The sequence below is a fragment of the Montipora foliosa genome, chromosome 3, assembly GCF_036669935.1.
Source record: "Montipora foliosa isolate CH-2021 chromosome 3, ASM3666993v2, whole genome shotgun sequence".
In the NCBI taxonomy this organism is placed as follows: domain Eukaryota; kingdom Metazoa; phylum Cnidaria; class Anthozoa; order Scleractinia; family Acroporidae; genus Montipora; species Montipora foliosa.
The window spans coordinates 289,435-311,934 of NC_090871.1; the positions used below are offsets into that span (position 1 = coordinate 289,435).

Consider the following 22,500-nt stretch of genomic DNA (forward strand, 5'->3'; position numbering starts at 1 on the left):
GCTTTTGAACAACCGGGCCCTGTCCTCGATCATCGTTCAAAAGGTGGATAACGCTATCTAGCGGATAAATCACTAACAAAATCAATTGAGTTATCCAGTGGATAGTGATAGAGCGGTTTTGAAATGAGTGTCGTAAAACCAAAACCATAGTAATTACTTTAACCAATCAAAAAGGACGGAAACAATCCAGTAAGCAAATCAAAACTCGAAGTAATTACACGTAGCCGACACAAAAGGCGGGAAAATGTGCACTCGCGAGCCACAATTGGTTTTGGCTTCACTTCTGATTGGTTGAAAAAGTGGCGCGAAAACTTTGAACCAATCACTGAGTGAAGTAGATGCAAAACCAAAGTAATTAGCTAATTACTTTCGACACTCAATTGAAAACCGCTCTATATCCACCCTTCGAACAACTGGGGCCATAGAGGCCAGCAGTGGAGTTAACCGCGTTGCGTTACGGTATTTTAATCGCTGTATCCCGTAGTCAATTCTCACGAAGTGCTTGGAATTTTCGATTCGGGAAAAGGATGAACGGTTAGCTCGATGAGCCAAGGGTTAGAGTTGGGTGACCGTGAAGTTAATCATGTGCCACTAAAAAAGAGTATAGTCAAAGACTGAGCTCTAAAAACAACTTCAGTGATAGATTATCAACGACCGTTAACCTTAGTACTTAGGGCAGCCTTTCAAATATGGAATCCACAGGATCATATCTTGATCTTCATTTCTCATTTATATATGGTCGTGAAAAAAGATGTCTAAACTTCATCTTTTTTTACAATTTAAAAAAAGAATTTTCGTAGTTCGGCAAATACGCATGCTCAAATGTCGTGTATTTTATACAATGACGCACATGTGCGTTCCATATGGAATATGTATCTGTCTCACATAGTCCAAGGGCCAACATTTCTCTCCCTCTCTGTCTGAAAGCTACAATAGCTCAGGTAAAGGCGATTTGTGGATCGAAATAGCGGGGTGATTATCATCATGGCAACGTGTCCAAAGGTACCGCTACCGGTTTCGTTTTTTATCTGGTCTGGGTGCGCACAAATGTCTGAGACCACTGATGCTTTCTTGATGTGAAACGTAATTCGTAATATAATTATGCTCTTGAGCATACTGAAAATAGTTCTTATCAAGTGACAACTGTTCCTTCTGAAAAAGGTCAAAACCACAAAGCAAAAACTTATAAATTAATTTAGCTGAAAGCTAAAACATCGGCAAGCACAACTTCATTATTCAGTTACACTTTGCAAAATCGAAGTTCTGCAGGAAATAAGTCACACATGGCAAATTTCAAGGCCTCTTGAGTTTAAGCACAAACCCGAATGGCACAAAACAATGATCTTGCACAAAAAGTGGGCTAAATATTAAGCTGATCTCACAAGTCAAACTGGTTTGGCGGCTCCTGGTCAGAATATTTCCCAGGGTACCATTCTCTCCATCCACCAAACTCATTTTCAAGTTGCTTAGCAACTGCTAGTGACAGCTTGTCGTTGTTTCTTCCGGCAACGATCTGTATGCCCAGCGGAAGCCCTTCTCTGTCAAGACCCAGAGGGCACTGCGTGACAGGCAAATTCATCACATTAAAGATTCCTGAAAAAGTGAAATTCATTGGTGCGAGAAAAACCCTCTGATGTGGCAGCGCTGAGTGCGGATATGAAGGATAAAGCAAAACGCCATCATTGCCAAGAAGATCCTGAATCTCTTTACGCATTTGGGTTCCTAATATAAGAAACTTCGACAAAGCCCCGGGGCAATACTGGTAAATAAATTCCATTCCAATAAATGCCATAGTAAACCAGTGATACTTTGAGTAACCAAGAAAAGACTTAAAAATCTCAGTAAAGGGGTTAAGCATATTGGCCTCTTTGTTGTAGTGCTGAAGCTGTGTACTTAGTTTATCGCTTTGGATGTCAAACATGGATAACCAAATAAAGGGAGAGTATTGAAAGGACTTGATACCAGCATCTTTAACTGTGGCAAAAAAGCGCTCCTGCAAGAAGGTGCAAGCCTGTTTTAAGCGTTCCATCAATTCTGAGTTCACGGGTGAAGTACTCAGAAGAGGAAAGTGCGATTCATGAACAGTGTAGACCTTTATGTAGGACAGATCCACTTTTTCATCCAAACCCAATTTATGCGCTTCAGAGCCTGCCATTGCTTGAAGCATGGGGACCAGGTCGTCCGCGTACCGACACATTGGCCCCATAACAAGGTACTTATCGCAAGCATAAGTATTTCCTCCTGGCATGTGTCCTTTATTGGATACAACAAGTGGGCTGGGCTTGTGGGCAAATATTCCGTTGAAAAGCGCAGGAATTCGTACACTGCCAGCTGAAAAAAAAATTAAAAGGAATTGTTAAGTTATGCCTGAGTGATTTGGCTTAAGGGGTCACTTTCAGTCAAGGGGATAATGTTGTTCGCTGAGCTGGTCGTATACGCAGAAGTTTACTTTAAACGACTGTTTGGACGAGCGTTTTGAATTGGTTTTCCCGAGCATTGTCAATGAGAATGGATACTCAAATATGACACATCAGTTGGATTCTGTTCCATCTGTAATTCAAGACTTATCTAGCGGTTCGCATCGGTATCTAAAGGAGCTGATTTCTGTACTTGCAACAGGATTCTGACTTCAAGCTTTTCGCATGGTCCTGGTACGACCTCTGCTGCCCTTGGTGAAGCAATTTGACTGATTGAAAAACTCCCAATTGCAACCTCATCCTACTTGGAATTGTTCTCAATGAATCTTAGCAATTTTTCCATTCTTCTCTGCAAAACCAATGTGAAAGGTTTGTCACACCTGCATGAGTAGGCCATTTTCAAGGTACAGTGTGATAACCGAATGCGTGTTTTTGTACTGACTGGCTCCACTTATAGCTCTTCAGCATCGGCGTGACTTCTGTATATCGACTGTTCCCCGATGTTATTCTTACAATTGTTGCAACTGTATGTTCATTAATAGATGGCTTGAAACCAAACTCTAGAGACACATTCAACTGTCACTGTGATGTAATGCAGTACAATTGCTAATGGACCAACAATGGGACAAAAGAAGCTAAGGAGACATCTTTTGTTTTTGTCCACGAACATAACGGCAATGACATAAACAATTTCTAGGGGGGTATCTTAAATAATGAAAACAGAAACAATTTAACAAAATATAATATTCGAGAGTGTAAAATGGGGCTGGCAAGCCTACGTGACTCCCTTGTACGTGGTCTGGTTTCCTTTTTTGCTCTCTTGAGTACATATTTGAATGGACGCCTCTTTTAGGTGCTTCCAGTAAGATTTCTCTTAGCAATGGTTTAATGAGACTTTAGATTTGGACCTTCATACTAATGTGTGATGTTTTTTCTTCCAAGAAAATAGTTTGTGTTGCTGATATATATTCAGTTTCTTGGTGTTGATTTTCTATGCAGCAGGCCAGGGTTTTCGTTTGAGGCAGAAGGCTGGACATTTCGTCCGGTGGTTTCCCCGTTCCATGTCCAGTACTTTGATACCAATATTTGAGGGATTTGGTTTATTTTTTGCTATTATAATTGTTTTTACTTACTTTTTAAAGAGATCATCCTGAATTTAATTCTAGTCTCCATCGATAGGCTTGTATGTGGCAGAAGCAAGTGATTCTGCTTTTAAAGCTTTGACCCGGGCCCGGGATCGGATCTTTCTGTTCTTGAGCGCCTGTTACTAAGGTTGTGTCATGTATGAATGAGATAGCTGACTTTCTAAAGGCTTTGTTTCCCTTGCCTTTTTTCTGCGTTTCAGCAGATCGTTATGCATGAACGCTCTCTCATGTGAACCTGACCACGAGTATCCCTACGCTTTAGTCTCGATTACTAAAACGATCGATTTAGACACGAGGTGTTGTAATTGGGAACTAGGTAACCGCGTAACTGCTCTTTTTAGCATCACTTTTGGCGTTGTTTGAAAGTATAACTTACCAACGTCAGAGCCAACACCACAAACAGAGCCAGCAGCGGAGATGATGGATCCTTCCCCACCTGAACTTCCTCCAGCCATCTTAGATGTATCGTATGGATTGTTTGTCCTTCCGTACAGAACATTGTCTGTCTCAAACCAAATACATGCCTCACTGCAATTTGTAACAGCGATGGGAATAGCGCCAGCTTTACGGAGATTCTCAACAACTATCGCGTCTTCCGTGGCAATCGCATCTGTTCTATCCACCAGTCCAGCCGAATGTGGTAATCCCTTGCATGCGAGCGATTCTTTCACGGTTACTGGAACTCCCAACAAAGGTTTTCTTAACAAAGAAGTTTTTTCCTCATCGTATTCTGGCTCGTCAGAATCGAGTACTTGATCGATGTACCTTGCTTCTGCCATGGCTTCCTCGAACCTATCTCCAACCACAGCGTTCAGTAATGGATTCACTTGATAAATTCGATTGATAAACGCTCTGATTATTTCCTCGCATGTTAGTTCGCGTTTCCTTATCTTCTGAGTGATGATACATCCCGGTAAATTTAAGATTGGGTCGGTTGGGCCAGAAACACAAATTCCTTGTTGACCTGGAAAAAAAATGTTCCACAAACATCCAACCAACGACCCTATTGCCTGTAATGCAGAGGAGAAAACGGGCCAGCCGGTCCACATATATTGCGTTTGTTGTTGGTTTTTCCTGAAGATCGGAAACAAAAGCAAGCGTACCAAATCACTCCATAATTCCACTATGCTGGGCTGCGACTTGTCCTAAACCGAAAGAAAGACTGATCATTGAAAAAGCAAATCCAATGCTCTTGGATTAGAGAGTGCGAAGAACGGTTTTCTCTGAATAATTATCTGAGTCATGACAATCGTCAAATTGTTAAAGCTGAATATAAAAATATATGCATTAAAAAATCTATATGACGTTTTTTTATTTCACAATCAAAACTGAAACAAAGAAAAAGAGTATACTTAAGTACTTGTCTTTCTTACCATTTAGCCACAGTTCTTGATCAAATTATACGACAAGCGAGAGAAAGTAACTGCTCTTTTAGGGAATTTGAGTGTTGTGGATCATCCAGCAAGCACTGACGTGCCTTTGACATGTGATTGTTTTTTTGCAATTTCTGCTATGATATCTCAAACATTTTGGCACCCATTGTTACGGGATGTGTTAATATGTATTTATGTAATACTTGCGTTTCCTGGCAAGGACCACTTTTAAGTTTTCTATTGCGACAAAAGCAAGGAAATGTGCCAGCAAAAGGCAGTAACATGCATGAAGAGTGTCGTGGATTTGTCCGGTACGCGAACCTTTTTCAAAATGTCATGAAAGAGCTCCATTTGTTACATCGCGCAAACAAATTCAGTGCTTGCCTTCACGCAAATTTCTCTTCCAGACATTCACCTCTACGACATGTGCATGAGAGTGTTAATACGTTATAAAGAATTAGTTTCGGTTCATGCATTTATTTATGGACATCAAAAATGTTTTTACTGAACAAAAGCCAACTAAACTAGAGCCTACGGATCATAAGTATTTCGCTGCAAGCAGATGCTGGGTAATAAAGCATAAAATTCACGCACATTTGATAACTTTACTGACAAAGTTATTCATTGGTCAAAAGGAGTACATATTATAAGTTCTCTGTGATTTTAAACTACAAAAATGCAACCATTTTAAACAATAAATATAATTAATATGCTGAAGGCAGTGGTGAATCCAGACTTGAAGAAAATTGCTAATTAAGTGGATAGAGCCTGGCCTTGAAAATAATTATTGTTGGCCGGGCGGGGCTTGATTTGGTGGAAAAATAATGGCGGGATAGACTTCTCAAAATATCTATATGACTACAATTTCTTGGATCGAATGGCACCAACAGTAACAATAATGAATAGAGTGTGTTCCTTTCGGTGAATCCAAAAACTGGCTTTTGATCCGAGATTGCCAGATTTTGAGGACAAAAAAAATAAATATGCAACCTTGGAATTGCTCAAAAGTATTAGTTTTAAACAAACCACGTCGACAAACAAAGTCACTCTAAAAAGCTGTGGCTAAATGTGAACTCGAAATGAACAAGCTATTTATTTCAGAACTTTTGTTTGCAGCTCATGTTAGCAGTGTCATGAGTTTGTCATCATTCTAATCAGTATTAAAATTTTATTTCAGTAGAATTGATACTTTTCATGTTCTCCTGAGAAATAAAATTGATTGGTCATTCTTGTAGATTTCACCATGCCCCTTGTTAGGAACCCATGAGTCATGGGTTCCTGCCCTTGTCCATTAGCTTGGCTTGAAGACCCTTAGCAAACCAACCATCTCGAGTAAGATTCAGAAATCCATTTAAATTAATCACTCACTGAAAAACTTAAGTTAAATAAGTAAATGGAGTTGCTCCATTTCAATGTCAAAATATGGTCCTCTCTTACAGCGTTGATCTACTTTCGAAACACTTTGTCCGACACTTTCCTATCTATGGTAAATCCCATGGTAGAGACTTTCGCCGGGTGACCTTAGCGAGGCATACGCAGTGCATGAATCAGCAGATTGCCACAGGAGTGGACTCCTTGGGAGCACAGGGAACATTTGTTGAGATTCGCTATAAATTTTTCCCCGAAGGGAAGGGGGAAAAGGCCGGTTTTGTTCATGGAAAGCACCCAGAGCTCAGACCCTGGGGATTTGTAATATAAAGTCAACGGTCTTCACTGTCGGGTATTCTATGACGTTCTTCCCGGGAGTTTCTCTGAAATCTGAAAGCTCCTCGTGGCAGCGTTCGTCTATGACCAGTGTAAAATATGCCATTGTTCAACCCGTGGAACTCAACTAGAACAAACAAAAATCGCAAACATTTACATGCGACAAGTGCAAGGACCTTTAGGTCTGACATTAAACTGATCTGTGAGTTACATATATTCGCTCGTATTGTTGCCCCTGGGGTGTGGGGATTTGCATGCTATAATTTCTTTGCCCCATTCCCACGGGTATTTGATAAGGGTACAATAGGTTTGGCATTGGAACAAATCTCTTACTGTCCTCGAGGCTCGACCCCTGGGGCAAGCCTCTGATTTATGCATAATTCTCCGGAACATTAATATCTTCACAAGGAGATTAGTAGTGAGTTCAATCTGAACATCAGCGTCTAAAACATCTTCATTTCAGTTTTATTACCTCTAATGTTCGACAGATCTCACGGACATTTTCGAATGATTTATCCCAAACTGCTCAAGATAAATCATGTAATTACAGTTGCTAAAATTTTACTCTGTTTTTGTCTTACTGTGTTTATTTTGTGTCATGGCTCCCGTTGATGACAACCTTGATTGAAATGCGAGCACTTTGTCAATCGACAAAGATCAATACCAACTCTTGTTCTTAGGCCATCGTAGCTTGATTAAGAAAATAACACAAACAGCGGTGATAAACATTGTATTCCAACGCATTTTTTTTAAAACTTGACGTTTCGAATGCTAGTAAACATAAAATTTCAAAAGTGACCCTGATAATATTTGAAAACTACATATATATATATATATATATATCGTAAACATTAGGGGTCTGGAACCTACGACTGAGAAAAATGATCTGCAGCAGTACGTGTCTAGACATAATGAGGAGTAATAGCTAAAACAGCAATAACTTCCCACTACTAATATTGACACTAAGGGAAGGCTTTAGCTCTTGTATGAACAAAGTCTTTAATTTTGCAGTGAAAGTCAGTTTTTCCGGACGATCCCATTTAATGTCGTGGCCAGTAGTTTTCACATGATCAGCAATGGCTGATGAATGGTCACTTTTAGCGAGGGCCTTGAAATGTTCTGTTTTTCTGTCATGGAGTCTTCGTTTTGTTTTGCCAATGTAAAATTCATCACAGTTCCAGCAAACAGCTTTATAGATGACCTTGAACCTCTAAGATCGGTTCAAGCGATCGTTGTATGGAAAAAAGGATTTGATGCGGCGTGTGTTTTGGAATATGCCCGGGGGGGGGGGGGGGGAACTCCCATATGAAACAGACGGGGATGCCCGGGTGTTCCGGGCAAAGCGCCAATATTTTAAGCCGCCAAGGTCTCGTTTTAGGGTTCCGCGAAGAAACACAGAATTACGCGAAGAGAAACAGAAGTCAAATTTTCTTTTCAACGTGTTTTGTTTTAGGGGTCAAAATTTGCTGAAGCCACGCCCAGATTGGTCTCCTTTTAGGGGTCACAAAAAGCTTGAGCCACGCCCCCCCCCCCTCCCCTTTCCGGGGGAATATGATCTTGAGATTGACGAAAGAGTAGAAATTGTATACGCAGGATTTCAGACTTTTCGTGACTTGGTTACTGTGAAGACCTAATTTGGGGTAACACGATTAAGATATCCTTTTTGGGGACTGTACCTTGAACAGGGTTATTTGATTTGTTTTTATTTTTGTTCAATACATCGTTAATGTTGAACGTGATAACACCTTGAGGGCAACTATTTTGCAACAGGAGCTTTCTCAGATCTTTAATAGCGGCCTGTAATAAAGATTGATGGTAAAGGTCTGTGAATGTCTTCTTCCGGTAGACAGATGTAGAGAAAGTGTTGTCAGGGCAGCATTTGAGAAGGATGTCTAAAAATGGAATCTTATTGTCTTCTTCGAATTCAATAGTAAACTTAATGCTATCGTGTCGACTATTTAGAAAACTTAAAAACTCATTAGCATTGTCTTTGCTGTCAAACATGGTGAAGGTGCTATCTACATCTCTGAACCAAAGTGAAGGACAGAATCTGCTGTTCATCAACCATTTTTCTTCAAAGTGGCACATGAAAATGTTAGCCAAAACGGGGCCTAAAGGTGAACCCATGGCTACACCATCAATCTGATCGTAGTATTGGCCATCAAATATAAAATGGCTCTTCTTAGTGGCAAACGGTAATAGATCTTTCAAAACAGTACGAAGTAATTGCGGATCAGGGAGAGAGTACAATCTGTCTAGACAAATCTGTATTGTTTCATCAAGCGGCACATTTGTAAATAGAGAAGTGACATCCAAAGAACACATTATTCCGTTGTTATGTTTGCATGTTTTGGCCCAATCTGCAAAATCTTTAACAGTGTGTTGGTTGGTGGAAATTGGTTGAAGTATGCAAACGAGGTAGGAAGCAAGATTGTAATTGTAAGTGTTCACAGAGGAAAAAGTAGAGCGGAAAGGATATCCATCCTTGTGAACCTTTGGCAGACCATACACAACACCAGGAAAAGATCCACTGGGTAGAATCTTGTGGAATGTTACGTCATCAATAATTCCGTCTTTTTGATTTTGCGAAGATATGCAGAAAGGCTCTCTTCTCTAGATTTAGTTGGATTATGCTTTAATTGTTTGAATTTGGTACCATCAGAAAACAACTTCTTCGTTTTATTAAGATAATCAAGTCTGCTGACGATGACAACGCCGTTTCCTTTGTCTGGTCTCGTAATGATGATACTGTCATCGCTGCGTAAATCACTCAAGGCTGCCCATTCATCCTTGCTGAGAATGTTCTTTTGTTTAGAAAAGTCATAGTAGTAAATGTAAACATAGGAAATATTCTTAAGTTGACTTCTAAGCCGATCTTGCTTTTCGCTGGTTACAGGAAGATTTAATTTAACAAGATCACGATAAAGCAACTCGAAGGAGCATTTGACCTCATATTTGTCAACGTCTTTAGATGGCGAACAGAAACATAAACCACGTGCTAAAACAATCTTTGCAGTCTGGGTCAAGACACGATGGGAATAATTGAAACTCAGTCTAGGTTCCAGACCCCTTGACTAAGTCTAGCTCCAGGTTCCAGACCCCTTGACCCCTCCAGACCCCTTGACTAACTCGTTTCTTTTGTTCAACGTACATCGCTCCGGTTCACAGATAATGACAAATTTCTCGCTCAAGTAATTTATGCTTGAGCGAGAAATTTGTCATTATCTGTGAACTGGAGCGATGACTGTACGTTGAACAAAAGAAACGAGTTAGTATCGTCATGCAGGCACCGAGCGAAGGCGCTACAACGGAACAATTAGCTTAGCACCTAAACACCAACATGTATGTAAATTTACGTAGTGTTTGGGATGTAAAAATAAGTGCGCAGCAGTGTGAATAAAACTCCTGAAGAGTGAGGCTTCAAGCCTTACGAAGCAGGCCTGTAGGGTAATTACCGTGTAGCTATGTTTTAATTCTCACAGCCCTTGCGTTGGAATACAATGTTTATCACCGCTGTTTGTGTTATTTTCTTAATCAATACCAACTGTTGCGTAAAATCTCGAGGGTCTTCGATTCGTACTTTTCAATACTTTTGCCATAGCCTCCGCCTCAAACACAAGAAACCTTTTGACATATCGTTTTTGGGAAGCCCAAGATTTCCAGACTTCGAGCAAGATATTTGCGCTTTGTTGGGTTTTTTGTTCTTAGCCCTTTTGTTTCGGTTGCGTTCTTGCGACTTTCCTGCCAATAACTTGAATTCTCCTTGGACAAGGAAATGCGCATAATAAGCTAAGGTCATAATGTTCCGAATGGCTCAGAGAATTACAATTATCCTTCTTCATTGTGTGGATGGGATTAATTGACGTGTTCTCAGCCAATAGGACATTATTCAGCTTGATAGCGAGGCAGAGAGGACAAAAACGATAGCCACAGGTTGGAACTAATGAATGTGAAAAATATGGACATATCATTCACTTTCCTTTGTCTTTGTCCTCTAAATCTCACTTTCAAGCTGAACTTTAAATTAATAAATCGAAAGGGGCCTATTGGAATGCTGAAATTCTCGTAATAACTCCATGTTGATCTCCATATTAAACAATACCCATATGACCTGTGAATTTGGATTCGTCACGCAACTGCCTGGGAAGAGCCAAGCAAGATATTGTGATGGCGAACAGCCCAAGGGCAAGCTACGTTTTCGTTGTGGCATTTTAAAGAACTAGATAGCATATAAATAAGGAGCCAAGACAAAACTCTTTAGGGGGTATTGTAGGCGAGGCGTTCGAGAGGCGTATAAACAAGTAGAAACAGTAGAAAGGACGACATAACACGTAACCATAAATAGACAAGTTTACCTATTAAACAAAGAGGCATTGTATTATTTTTGGCCCGGATATACGGATACCGCACTATAATATTAGAGAGTATCACATAGCTGGTTTCCTCTTTTCAGTCTACCTTCTGACGCCTCCAGACAATATTGGGGAGAAGAAACGGCATAACTGAAATTTAATACATCCAGAATGTTAAAGGTAAGGCTGAAGATGTTAAAAACGATCAGGAAGGTGAGAGAATTTGAATGCATTGATAATCCGCGCTATTTTATTTATCTGGTGACAAACCTGGAAATTATCGGGATTTCGTTTTCAACTTCGTTTGTTACTGTGAAGGAAGGATGAACAAGAATCTGATTTAGTAATTTTAGATTCAGAGAATTTATAGCGTGAACAGTAGGTTAATTATCGTCAGGGTTGAGGTTGAATTGATATTTTGGTGGAAGAGATCTAACTCGTACGTATACGCTGTGTAGTTTATGTAACAAATAGAAAACTCTTTTAGAAAAATTTGAAACGTTTTACATAGAGAAATGTATTTTAAGAACAATGTTCAAGTAACAGATCGTTCTATTAGTTTATTTGCGAGTTTGGACAATTTGCGAGCCAGCGAGGCATGTGAGGCATGACTGCGAGTCATTTCACCCAAGATGGCGAGTCAACATGCGAATCACCCTTTTATTAATAGCTAACCGTTTTAAAAATGAGTGCTTAGACTTAATAACAGTTTATCAGCGCTATTTGAAATGGGTACTTAGACTTAAATGCGAAATTTGCATGACTCGCTGGCTCGCAGATTGTCCAGCCTCTTATTTTGCTGGGTATGCTTTTTGTAGCACTAGAAAGATAGAGAGAAATATAGTCACAGGTAACGCAAGTATTTCTAAACAAAATATTTACATAGATTGAGAGTTGAGGTGCGTTCTTATTCCTCTTTTGTCATCGCACGACCCTATTGCCTGTAGTGCAGAGCAGAAAACGGGCAAGCCGGTCCACATATGTTGTGTTTGTTGGTTTTTCCTGAAGATCCGAAACAGAAGCAAACGTACCAAATCACTCCTTTCCACCAATGCTGGACTGCGACTTGTCCAAACCGAAACGAAGACTGGACATTGAAAAAGCAAAACCAATATTCTTGGATTAAAAAGGATCGATATATGACTTTTCTTTATTTCACAATCAAAACTGAAACAAAATAGTACACTTAAGCTACTTGTCTTCCTTAGCATTTAGCCACAGTTCTTGATCAAGTTCTACGACAGGCGAGAGAAATTAACTACTCTTATAGGGAATTTGAGTTATTGTCTTGTGGATTGCCAGCAAGAACTGACGTGCCTGTGGCGTGTGACTGTTTTTTTTTTTTTTTTTGCAATTTCTGCTATGATATCTCAAACATTTTGGCACCCATTGTTACGGGATGTGTTAATATGTGTTTATGTAATACTTGCGTTTCGTGGTAAGGACCACTTTTGAATTTTCTATTGCGACTAAAGCAAGGAAATGTGCCAGCAGAAGAGAGTAATATATGTGACTAGTGTGGTGGATTTGTCCTGTACGCGAACCTTTCGGGAAACTTTTCAAAATTTCATGAAAGAGTTCTATTTGTTACATCGCTCTTAATAACGCGCGCAAACAAATTCAGTGCTTGCCTTCGCGTATTTTTCTCTTCCATAACTTCGTTTGTTACTGTGAAGGAAGGATGAACAAGAATCTGATTTAGTAATTTTAAATTCAGAGAATTCATAGCGTGAGCAATAGTTCAATTATCGTCAGGATTGAGGTTGAATTGATATTTGGTGGAAGAGATCTAACTCGTACATATACGCTGTGTAGTTTATGTGACTAATAGAAAACTCTTTCAGAAAAAAATTGAAACGTTTTGTATAGAGAAATGCATTTTTAGAACAATGTTCAAGTAACAATGATCGTTCTAGTAGTTTATTTTGCTGGGTATGCTCATAATTTGGTCGCACTAGAAGGATAGAAAGAATAGTCACCAGGTAACGCAAGTATTTCTAAACAAAATATTTACATATATTGAGAGTTTAGGTGCGTTCTATTATATTCCTATTTTGCTCTTTTGTCATCGCTGAGGCATTTGAAAGTAATTGTTTGTCGGCGGGTGTAAAACATAGGTTACATTCCACAGGTTGCTCGTTGCAGGTCATTGTTTTAAAGACCCCGAAGACCTTAGACTCGAAAAGAAAGAAAGAAAGTAACCCAAAACCCTCAATTTAGCTAACTAGGCCTAAAGTTTGTTTTTAGGCCTAGGGTTAGCCAAATTGAGGGTTTTGGGTTGCTTCCTTAGTTGTCGAATCTTAGGGGTCTTCGTTTTCAAGACACCCAACCAAAACCCTCAATCTGACTAACCCTAGGCCTAAAACAGGGTCGTAACGAGGTATATGGGATCAGGGATCAAAGGCCTGAAAAGGACCAGGATCAGGGATCACAGTCCTGGGATCTGGAATGACAACGAGTGGGATCGGGATCAGCAATGTTTTTTCATGGAATCAAGGATCAAGCCAACAACAAATTTTTGCGGGTTCATGGGTCAAGATTCTCATCGTTTTTGGAATCAGGGATCACAATTTTGGGTAAACATATGGGATCAGTTACGAAAAAATATACCTCGTTACGACCCCGCCTAAAAACCAACCTTAGGCCTAGGGTTAGCCAAACTTAGGGTTAGGGATTACTTTCCAAAAGGTAAAACAATGACCTACAACGAGTGTCCTGTGTCTTACGATTGTATATTTGTACTGGCAATCACACGTTTTCGAGTACAATTTCGAGTAAAACAAGCGAAGGTTTGAAGTTAATCAATAACAAGCTAAGTATATTTTTAGTATGCCGTGCAACAAGGAAAGGGGAGGAAAGAGGGGTAAATAACATATTTTTTTCTGTTTGTTTGCTGTTTTTCCCTTGGATGTGTAAGAAAAGGAAACTGAGAAAGGAATACTGAAGTGGCAGCAAAATCCTTTGAAACAAGTGTGAATAGTGAAAAATTAAAGTAGCATGTTTATAAAGAGCTTTCTTTTATTTTCATTCGCAAATTCGTACTTGAAAAAAACATTATTTGAAATGATAACCATCTGCCAGTGGATGAATACACTACAAATGACAGGCACGATCACATGAGAAGTCTATAAGTATCGATCGAAACGTAAAAATTATGAACAAAGGACGCAAATGACATGGTGGAATTTAATTTTTTAAATGGCTCAAAACATGTTTAAAACGGCCATAGATTCGAATTGATATTTGAAAACTAACACCACCATAGCACTCTGCCGACCGGCCGGGCACGATCTTAAAATACAATGCATCTTATCCATATCTAGATTCCTAAAGATTTTGAAAGTGAAAAACGAGAATTTAAATCGTCTCTGACATAGGCGACACGGTTGTTGGGCGAGTAAAAACGGTGTTTTTACTCGCCCAACAACCGTGTCGCCTAAAAAGCTTGTCGAGGATTTCTGCATTTGCCGTGGAAGTTGTTTCTCCAGCTCTAAGACAATGGACAGTAATCTTGGTGATGTCTGCGAATTCTCCAAAGGCGTCTTTAATAAGATCTCTAGCTCTCGTATAACTAATTCCCTCGCTCCGTACTTTCTCCTTTGACCGAGGAGAAGCAAGGGCTCTAAACAAAGGTAAATCTTCATTTTGGTCGATTTGTGCAGCTGAGATGTAGTCCTCTAGGGCCTTGACAGGACAAATTGACAAGTCTGATCTCGCTATAGGAGTATGGAACAAATGAACGGAAAAAACACTTAACATCGAAGGCCTTTAAAATGGCATAATTTACTAAAGCGGAAAAGCCCCTGCACGTAACCAATAAGACATAAAGCAACTGATCTCAGATCCGAAAGAGAAGGAAACTTATCTGTTATCTTCGATTCCACATGGGCCGTCAACACCGTCCTCATCGATCAGGGGTCACAGGATCTCTTTGTTGACCCTCGACCTATCTACAATTCGTTGAGACGCATTAACCATTGAGACACCAGAGGGTGGATGGAGACTTTTGAAAAGCCATCAATCCGGTGAGCCCAATCAAAGCTGTAGACAGCGTCGAGAACTTGAGAATCGAAGGAAAAAAGTATCATAGACCTAATCGGCTAACTCAATGTTGTACCCAATAGCCCTTTTCACGGTTAGTTTTTCTCATTTGCATTACAATATAATCTAGCATGTATGTGAGGCAATTTCGGGTTATTTTGTAGTTTTAACCCGAAATTGCCTCGCATCCACGTTAGTTTACAGTGTAATACAAATGAGAAAAAATAACCGTGAAAAGGGCTATTAGGGATTAAGATTCTTTGTGTATTTTATTTGCATGATAATGTAGCATTCATATATAAATGATCCGAAAATACCTGGAACAAAACGTTTTATTCCCAAAGGGTTTGAATTCGGTCCAACACTCCCATTGAGTTAGCCGATTAGGTCTATTGAGCAGACATTGAAAGGGTGCATTCTTTTGGGGCTATTCCAGTTGTTCTTATTCCGGTTTACGAAGAACAGAATACACGGAATACTAATTCCCAAAAGAACGAATCCGCCAAGCTGGTTCCAAAAGAACACGATTACCGTCTATTCGGAGTATTCCTATTCCGGAATGGTCCCAAAAGAACGCGCCCAAAGTGTACTGCAACTTGAAAAGGATAGTCGGAAAATAGCAAACAATTTGAAGAAGCTCATCGTTTCCAACGTATGAACCTCCAAGGTAAGAATGCACTGTACCAAGCGCTTTGGAAGGCAGAATGGAGCACTTAGCATGGATGCAGTGGGTTGCAGCTGCTGAAGGACTGAGGAGAAGAATTCTGACCACATTTCGGACTCGAACACATCTAAAACAAAAAATACTAACAAACTAAAATCAGAAGTACAACTATAATAACAGGAATAAGAAAATAATAACTTCAAAGGGGTTTGAACCCGTAACCTCGCGATGCCGGTTCGACGCTCTAACCAACTATAAGCACTATGAGCAAAGTGTTCAAATATATCGGCCCATAGTCCTGGGCTCAGATGGTCCCATACCCACAAATAGTCCCAAAACTTAGAACTTGGGCACAGATAGTCTCATACTTCTGGGCAGAGATAGCCCCAAACTCTGATCTTGGGCAGAGATGGTCTCATGCAAAACTTATCAGAACATGTAGACCTCGTAAAACGCAAATCAAAAAGCAAGACTCTCGGATACAAAACTGAGACGCCAAGTCCCACAAAATCTTGTAGTCTTTGCTCTGCTAGTTTCGACTTTAGGAAGTCGTTCGGACGCTACTAGGTGTCTCTTTTAAGTACACATTGATTGCCACTGCCTTGGAAAAGTTAATTCAGTAGCCGAAGTAATAACAAGGCGTATTTACTGAACTTAAAGGCAATAGCAAAGACAATAAGCGAAAAGCATTTCAAGTATGTAACGCCAAAATAAGCACAAAACATTCTTAAGCGTTTTAAAGGCGACAAGATTCGTTTCCCACTTTTGAAATGTTATTTCTTTTTTACGAAAATGTACGTCGTGTCCGCTGGCCTGACAACAGTTACTTCCAGAGGTGCCGTTATTTTTCCCATTACTTAAAGAAAAAACTTAGCAACAATGCTCTTAAATGATACAAAATTCCGCTTTTTGGGCACTCATGGTCCTCAATTCTGATCTTGGGCACAAATGGTCCATAATCAAGGCCACAGATAGACCCATACAAAACCTTTCAGTACATGTAGACCTCGTAAGACGCAAGTCAATAATTAGACTCACGGATACGGACAATTACTTTTCTTGAAACTTTCCAAGGAAACATTTCACAAGTAAGAGAGAGAGAGCCTCCAGAGAAACAACAAAAGGAATAGTTTACATTCGACACTCCCTTAAAAGCCCACCTTCAACCGACAGGCATTGTTTGCCGCGAAACAATTTTCATTTATGATAATCCAGCCAAAGCTGAAATTCATACAATCGGATCGCTGCGATAAGCAATACGAACTTCCATAACAAAATCAGACGGCCGAAAAGCCTGTCGGTTGCAGGGGGGCCTTTAAATCCTTCAAATCCCTTGATAGTTCATAGCGAAGAGAGCACATTTTCCTGCTAATTTATTCAAAAATACTGAAAAGTTCGGCTCTCTTCTAAATTTATCTGATTAGAGTGTAATGTGAAGTGCTAGTTTTCAACCCCATATGAGCCATGTGAGCGTTAGCCCTACTAATGGAAATGGGCCCACACAAGGACAGAGAAAAACTCTGTCCAGGATGGGAATTGAACCCACGACCTTCGGGTTAGATCACCGCCGCTCTACCGACTGAGCTACAAGGTCAGACGGGAGCAGGCCGTGGTAACTGAAGATGTTAATGTCACGGCAATGAACATGTACACGTACAAGGAAGGTTTACGTTTTTGCAAACGTTGGCCGTATAGCACTTATATTTCAATTTCCACCCTGGTCAGAGTTTTTCTTTGTCCTTGAGTGGACCCATTTCCATTAGTAGGGCTAACGCTCACATGGTTCACATGGGGTTGAAAACTAGCACTTCACATTACACTCTAAGTCTGTTAAAATATAAGTGCTACATAGCCAGCGTTTGCAAAAACGTAAACCTCTCTTCTAAATTCTCTAAAGGCCTGGCCGGCAAATGCTCGCAACATTTCAACGCAACATTGTTGGGCACAACATGTTGCATACGTTTGGCCACCGTGTTGCGATATGTTGCGATATGTTGCAACATGTTGGATGATGTTGGATCAAATTTGAAAACGGTCAAATTTTTCGTGCAACATTTTGGTTGTTGCATGATGTTGTACTCGTTTGGCCACCTTCACACAACATTGTTGCGCTAAGGCATGCGTGTTAGGTCCACTTCTTGCGCGCCAGGGGCCTGGGGCACGTGAACATTGACATGTTGCGTTGAAAATGATGAAAATGTTGCGTGCGTTTGGCCACCCCGTGCAGCACATGTCGCAAAATCATCCAACAATGTTGCAAGATGTTGTGTTGAAATATTGCGAGCGTTTGGCCAGAAAGGACTTAACACCAAATGCGAATGCGCGCTCGCTGGGGGCCGCTTGGCCCCAAGAATGCGAAGAAAGAAAAAAGAAAAAGCGAAAATCTGCCAAACATTGTAACAAGAAAAACACAGAGAAACGAAAAAGGCGAAAGGCTCCAATGGTCTGCAACCTCGTTTCTGAAAGAGCGAGAGTGCTTTTATTTCCAAGAGAGGAAGACGGTCGAAGAGAGTAAACCTTTATCAACAAACGATGATGTCGTGGTCTCTGACATTTAAGAAACTAGCTACAAATGAGCCACGAAGACGGACTTCGATCCTTGTTTCAAATAGCGAAACGGCTGATACTTAAATTACACCATACGTCGAATTTCTCATGAATTCACGCTTTAAAAAGTTTCTTCATTGTATGCTGCATTGGTATTTTGACTGCTCTGCTTTGCTATCTTGAGCAGATTGAATCATTATTCAAGTTGTGCACTGAGTGTTTAAAATTCTGCATGCGACAGCAGCCTCCATATTGTCTGCACCTTTCCAAACTTGATGACATCAGCCTGACGTTTTCAAGTTTCGATTGAAAATCCTAGCGCATGCGCGACCGTGACAGTGCCCCTTAAAGCGCGCGAAATACCAATCCTATCCAATCTTGACACCAGTGCTCTTCTCTTGACCGAGGGAGAGAAGAGCTCTGGGGAACCCGGAAACCAAGTGTCTTCTCATTGGTTTCCGTGCAGAATAATCAAAAGCGTCTCTAATTGGTGCAATCATGTTAGCACGAGGAGTGAGCAGGTGCCGTAAGATTCAAATAGCCAATTTTTTCTCTATAAGAACCCTACGGCGCATGAGTGGCCCAGAACCTTGGGTCGATCCGAGGCTCTGGTGACGGGAATGGTTCCTATCAAGAATTTACGTTTTTCTCAGAAGAAGAGAAACTACAGTTGTTGAATGGAAGCTGCCCTCGATAGTTTCGCACATTTGGGGTTGTTTATTTGCACAGCCATATGCTATACAGTACCTTGCCGTACTTTCCACGATAAAATAAGGCCAGACATACCTCAAATTACTCGAGAAAAAGCGTGGAAACAGTAAAGAATCAATAAATTACAGTCTTTGAACCGAAAGCCTAGTTTTCGCTCCTTCTAAACTTAGCACCGCTGTAATAACAGCCATTCGGCCACCATACCTTGCCTTGGAGTTTCTTTCAGAATTTTCACCCTTTTTATCCTTTATATTACAGGCAATAGGGGCGTGGGTTGCAGGGCTGCGAAACAACGTTTTCCAAGTTGAACAAGGAGTCTGTGTTCCTGGTCCAACTGATCCAATTTTAAATTTACCGGGATGTATCATCGCTCAGAAAATAAAGGAGCGTGAGTTAAAATGCGAGGAAACAATCAAAGTATTTATCAACCGAATCTTTGAAGTGAACCCGTTACTGAACGCTGTGGTTGGAGATCGGTTCGAGGAAGCCATAGCAGAAGCAAGGTACATCGATCAAGTACTCGATTCTGACGAGCCAGAATTCGATGAGGAAAAAACGTCTTTGTTAAGAAAACCTTTGTTGGGAGTACCTGTAACCGTGAAAGAGTCACTTGCATGCAAGGGGTTATCACATTCGGCTGGAGCGGTGGATCGGAAAGATGAGATTGCTACGGAAGACGCGACTGTTGTTGATAATCTGCGTAAAGCTGGCGCTATCCCCATCGCTGTTACAAACTGCAGCGAGCTGTGTACGTGGTTTGAGACAAACAATAAGGTGTATGGTAGGACAAATAATCCGTACGATACATCAAAGATGGCAGGGGGAAGTTCAGGTGGAGAAGGAGCAATCATTTCCGCTGCTGGTTCCATTTTTGGTGTTGGCTCTGACCTGGGTATGTTGTCTTGCAACTAATGCGAACTCCAAAAGTGATTCTACGCACCCACACGCGGTTACGCAGTTCCCAATTATAACATCTAAGGTCTAAAACGCTAAGTTTAGTGATTAGGTCTAAAGCAGTCGTTTTAGATATTACGTGTAAAGCGCATGTTTGAAAGATTAGATGGAAAATAGATACTCATGATGGTTACTGTTAGGGTGCGCTGGTAAGATACTTTGTTTTTCCTCCCAGCGTACTGGCGTATCTTCTTCGGTCCACACTTGTAAAAGGCCCTCGACTTCCAAACCTAGCGGGCATGCTCAGAACTGAAAACTCTTTCCTGCTGTCCGTATTCGGCCAATCTGAAGGTCGCTATTCAAAAGAGGACAGGGAAGGGGTCTGGGAATGAACCCCTGCATGTCCCAGTACATTTTGTTTCTGAGTGTAGAGACATTCCGTGTTGTCAAGAGTTTCGGCGTGCACCCACTTAGGATAGCCCACAGAATTTTGTAGCTGATATGGAACAGAAAGTGAGGGTGTAGATCGGGTTAACAGAGGATCAAGAATGGGAAATGCGTACCCCCATTACGGAAAAGGCTGTTGTAGTTCGCAACTCTCAATGACGCCCGTCCAAAATAACAATTGCGTATACGACTAGGTCGACTAGCTTAGCGACCACCAATACCCCTTGTACTGAAAGTTACCTGTTACGCTAATCACTCAACTAAATGATTCCACAAATTAACCATGGACAGTTGACTTCTAGGCGTAAAGGAGTTAATAAATTACGTTTTTTTTTTTGCAGCTGGTAGTGCACGAATTCCGGCGTTTTTCAATGGAATATTTGCGCATAAACCTAGTTCCGTCGCTGTATGTAAGCAAGGGCACATACCTGTAGAAAGTACTTTTTCTTGCAAAGAGTATCTTGCTATTGGGCCAATGTGTAGGTACGCCGACGACCTGCTTCCTATGCTAAAAGCCATGGTGGGCCCGAAAGCGTATGAACTGGGCTTGGATGAAAAAGTGGATCTGTCCTACCTAAAGGTCTACACTGTTCATGAATCCCACTTTCCTATTCTGAGTACTTCACCCGTGAACGCAGAATTGATGGAACGCCAGCAGCAAGTTTGCACCTTCTTGGAGGAACGCTTTTTTGCCAAAGTTCAAGATGCTGGCATCCTGTCGTTTCGATATTCTCTCTTCATTTGGCTCTCCATGTTCGACTTCACAAACAATAAACTCAGTACACAGCTTCAGCACTACAGCAAAGAGACAAAGGTAATTAACCCGTTTTTTGAGTTTTTTAAGTATTTTCTGGGACACTCGAAGTATCACTTTGCTACAATGGTGCTTGTTGGAATGGAGTTTCTTTGCCACCTCTTCCCAATGACTTTGTCGACGTTTTTCAAGATAGGTACCCAAATGCGTGAAGAAATTCAGGATCTTCTTGGCGATGACGGCATTTTGCTTTATCCGTCATATCCGCACACAGCGCTGCCACACCAGAGATGTCTTCTCGCACCAATGAATTTCAGTTTTTCCGGGATCTTTAACGTTTTGAATCTGCCTGTCACACAGTGCCCTTTGGGTCTTGGACGAGACGGCCTTCCGCTGGGTATACAGATCATTGTCGGAAGAAACAACGACAAGCTGTCACTTGCAGTTGCTAAGCAACTTGAAAATGAGTTTGGTGGATGGAAAGAGTGGTATCCTGGGAAATTGTCCAACCAGAAGTCAAACTAGTTTGACAAGTGACATCAACCGAGTTTTCATCCGTACCTGCAAGATAAGCATGGTTTCTCTGTGCCATCCGGGTTTGACCTTAAACCAGAAGGCGTTACAATTCGCCATGATTGAATTGACTTAATTACCGCAGAAGGTGTGAATAAAACTTAGCAGAGTCATTGAGTCTTTGAAAAGGGAAAACTTGAATGATTTTGCTGTCAATTTTCTATCGAGGTTGACATTCCAAGCTTCCAGCTTTCGGCCACATGATATTGAATTTCTCACATTGTTTGGTTTTGGATTTGTTCATTTTGAGTTTAATGAAGTTTAGCTTGACGTCCCTGTAAGCTGGACTTAAGCTGTTGTATGGTGAGCCCACAGATTGTTGCCAAAGAAACAATAAGCAGTCACATGCAGTCGCTATGCAACCTGAAAACGAGTTTGGTGGGCAGAGATTGTGGGATCCTGGGAAATTGTTCAACCAGAACTAAACCAGTTTTACGTGTGCCATAAGGTGACATGACATCTGCCGGTCATAGTGTAGCATACCTGTAGGTGTCGGAACGACTCTCGGGATTGATTCAGAAAACAATGGACACAAAGAACGATACAAAAGAAACAAGTGACGCCAACCCTAAAAACAATAGAGCTGCCTCCCAAGGGAATCTAATGAAATTAAAAGTTGTAAAGAGCTGCGCCTGACCGTTTTTTTTTGTTTTGTTTTTTCTTCAGAATTTCGATTTCACGATTAAATGTAAAAATATTTTAGCTTGTTAATGGTTTCCCTCTTCAGTTTTTTGATGCGTGAGTTGGATTTTTAAACTTGCATCTTCAAGCTTTAGACCCCTGCACGTAGAACCGATTCATTGTTTGATATCAATATTGTGCTGTTAGCTAATCGATGTTACAGTGCGACGCGCCTTACCGTGGCCACCTAACAAAGT

At 40.8% G+C, this 22,500-nt stretch overlaps 3 protein-coding genes across 3 annotated transcripts in view; 1 reads left to right on the forward strand and 2 right to left on the reverse strand.

Annotated features, from left to right (window-relative positions):
- Positions 1-708: 708 nt before the first annotated feature.
- LOC137994353 (fatty-acid amide hydrolase 2-A-like) lies at positions 709-5,035 on the reverse strand. Its single transcript, XM_068839928.1, has 3 exons — positions 4,936-5,035; positions 3,939-4,707; positions 709-2,331 (listed from the first exon to the last, which is right to left on the reverse strand). Exons 1-3 carry the CDS (start codon positions 4,936-4,938, stop codon positions 1,379-1,381), a joined length of 1,725 nt encoding a protein of 574 aa, XP_068696029.1. The 5' UTR covers positions 4,939-5,035; the 3' UTR covers positions 709-1,378.
- Positions 5,036-8,256: 3,221 nt separating this feature from the next.
- On the reverse strand, positions 8,257-8,964 carry LOC137995093 (uncharacterized). Its single transcript, XM_068840677.1, has one exon. It carries the CDS (start codon positions 8,962-8,964, stop codon positions 8,257-8,259), a length of 708 nt encoding a protein of 235 aa, XP_068696778.1.
- A 44-nt stretch (positions 8,965-9,008) lies between these two features.
- The window catches only part of LOC137994354 (fatty-acid amide hydrolase 2-like), a 14,030-nt gene continuing 538 nt past the window's right edge, over positions 9,009-22,500 (forward strand). Inside the window, exons 1-4 of the mRNA XM_068839929.1 lie at positions 9,009-9,057; positions 11,093-11,171; positions 19,213-19,846; positions 20,637-22,500. The exon at positions 20,637-22,500 is cut by the window's right edge and continues 538 nt beyond it. Coding sequence (XP_068696030.1) covers positions 11,163-11,171; positions 19,213-19,846; positions 20,637-21,574 — 1,581 coding nt within the window. The 5' untranslated portion in view covers positions 9,009-9,057; positions 11,093-11,162 and the 3' untranslated portion in view covers positions 21,575-22,500. The remainder of the gene's footprint in view (positions 9,058-11,092; positions 11,172-19,212; positions 19,847-20,636) is intronic.

Bases quoted from the DNA above. Each gene is read 5' to 3' on its own strand.
- LOC137994353 (XM_068839928.1), bottom strand. The intron at 2,332-3,938 runs GTAAGTTATACT...TTTTTTTTTCAG, and splicing joins TGGTGTTGGCTCTGACGTTG to CTGGCAGTGTACGAATTCCT.
- LOC137995093 (XM_068840677.1), bottom strand. From the start codon at position 8,964: ATGTGTTCTTTGGATGTCACTTCTCTATTTACAAATGTGCCGCTTGAT.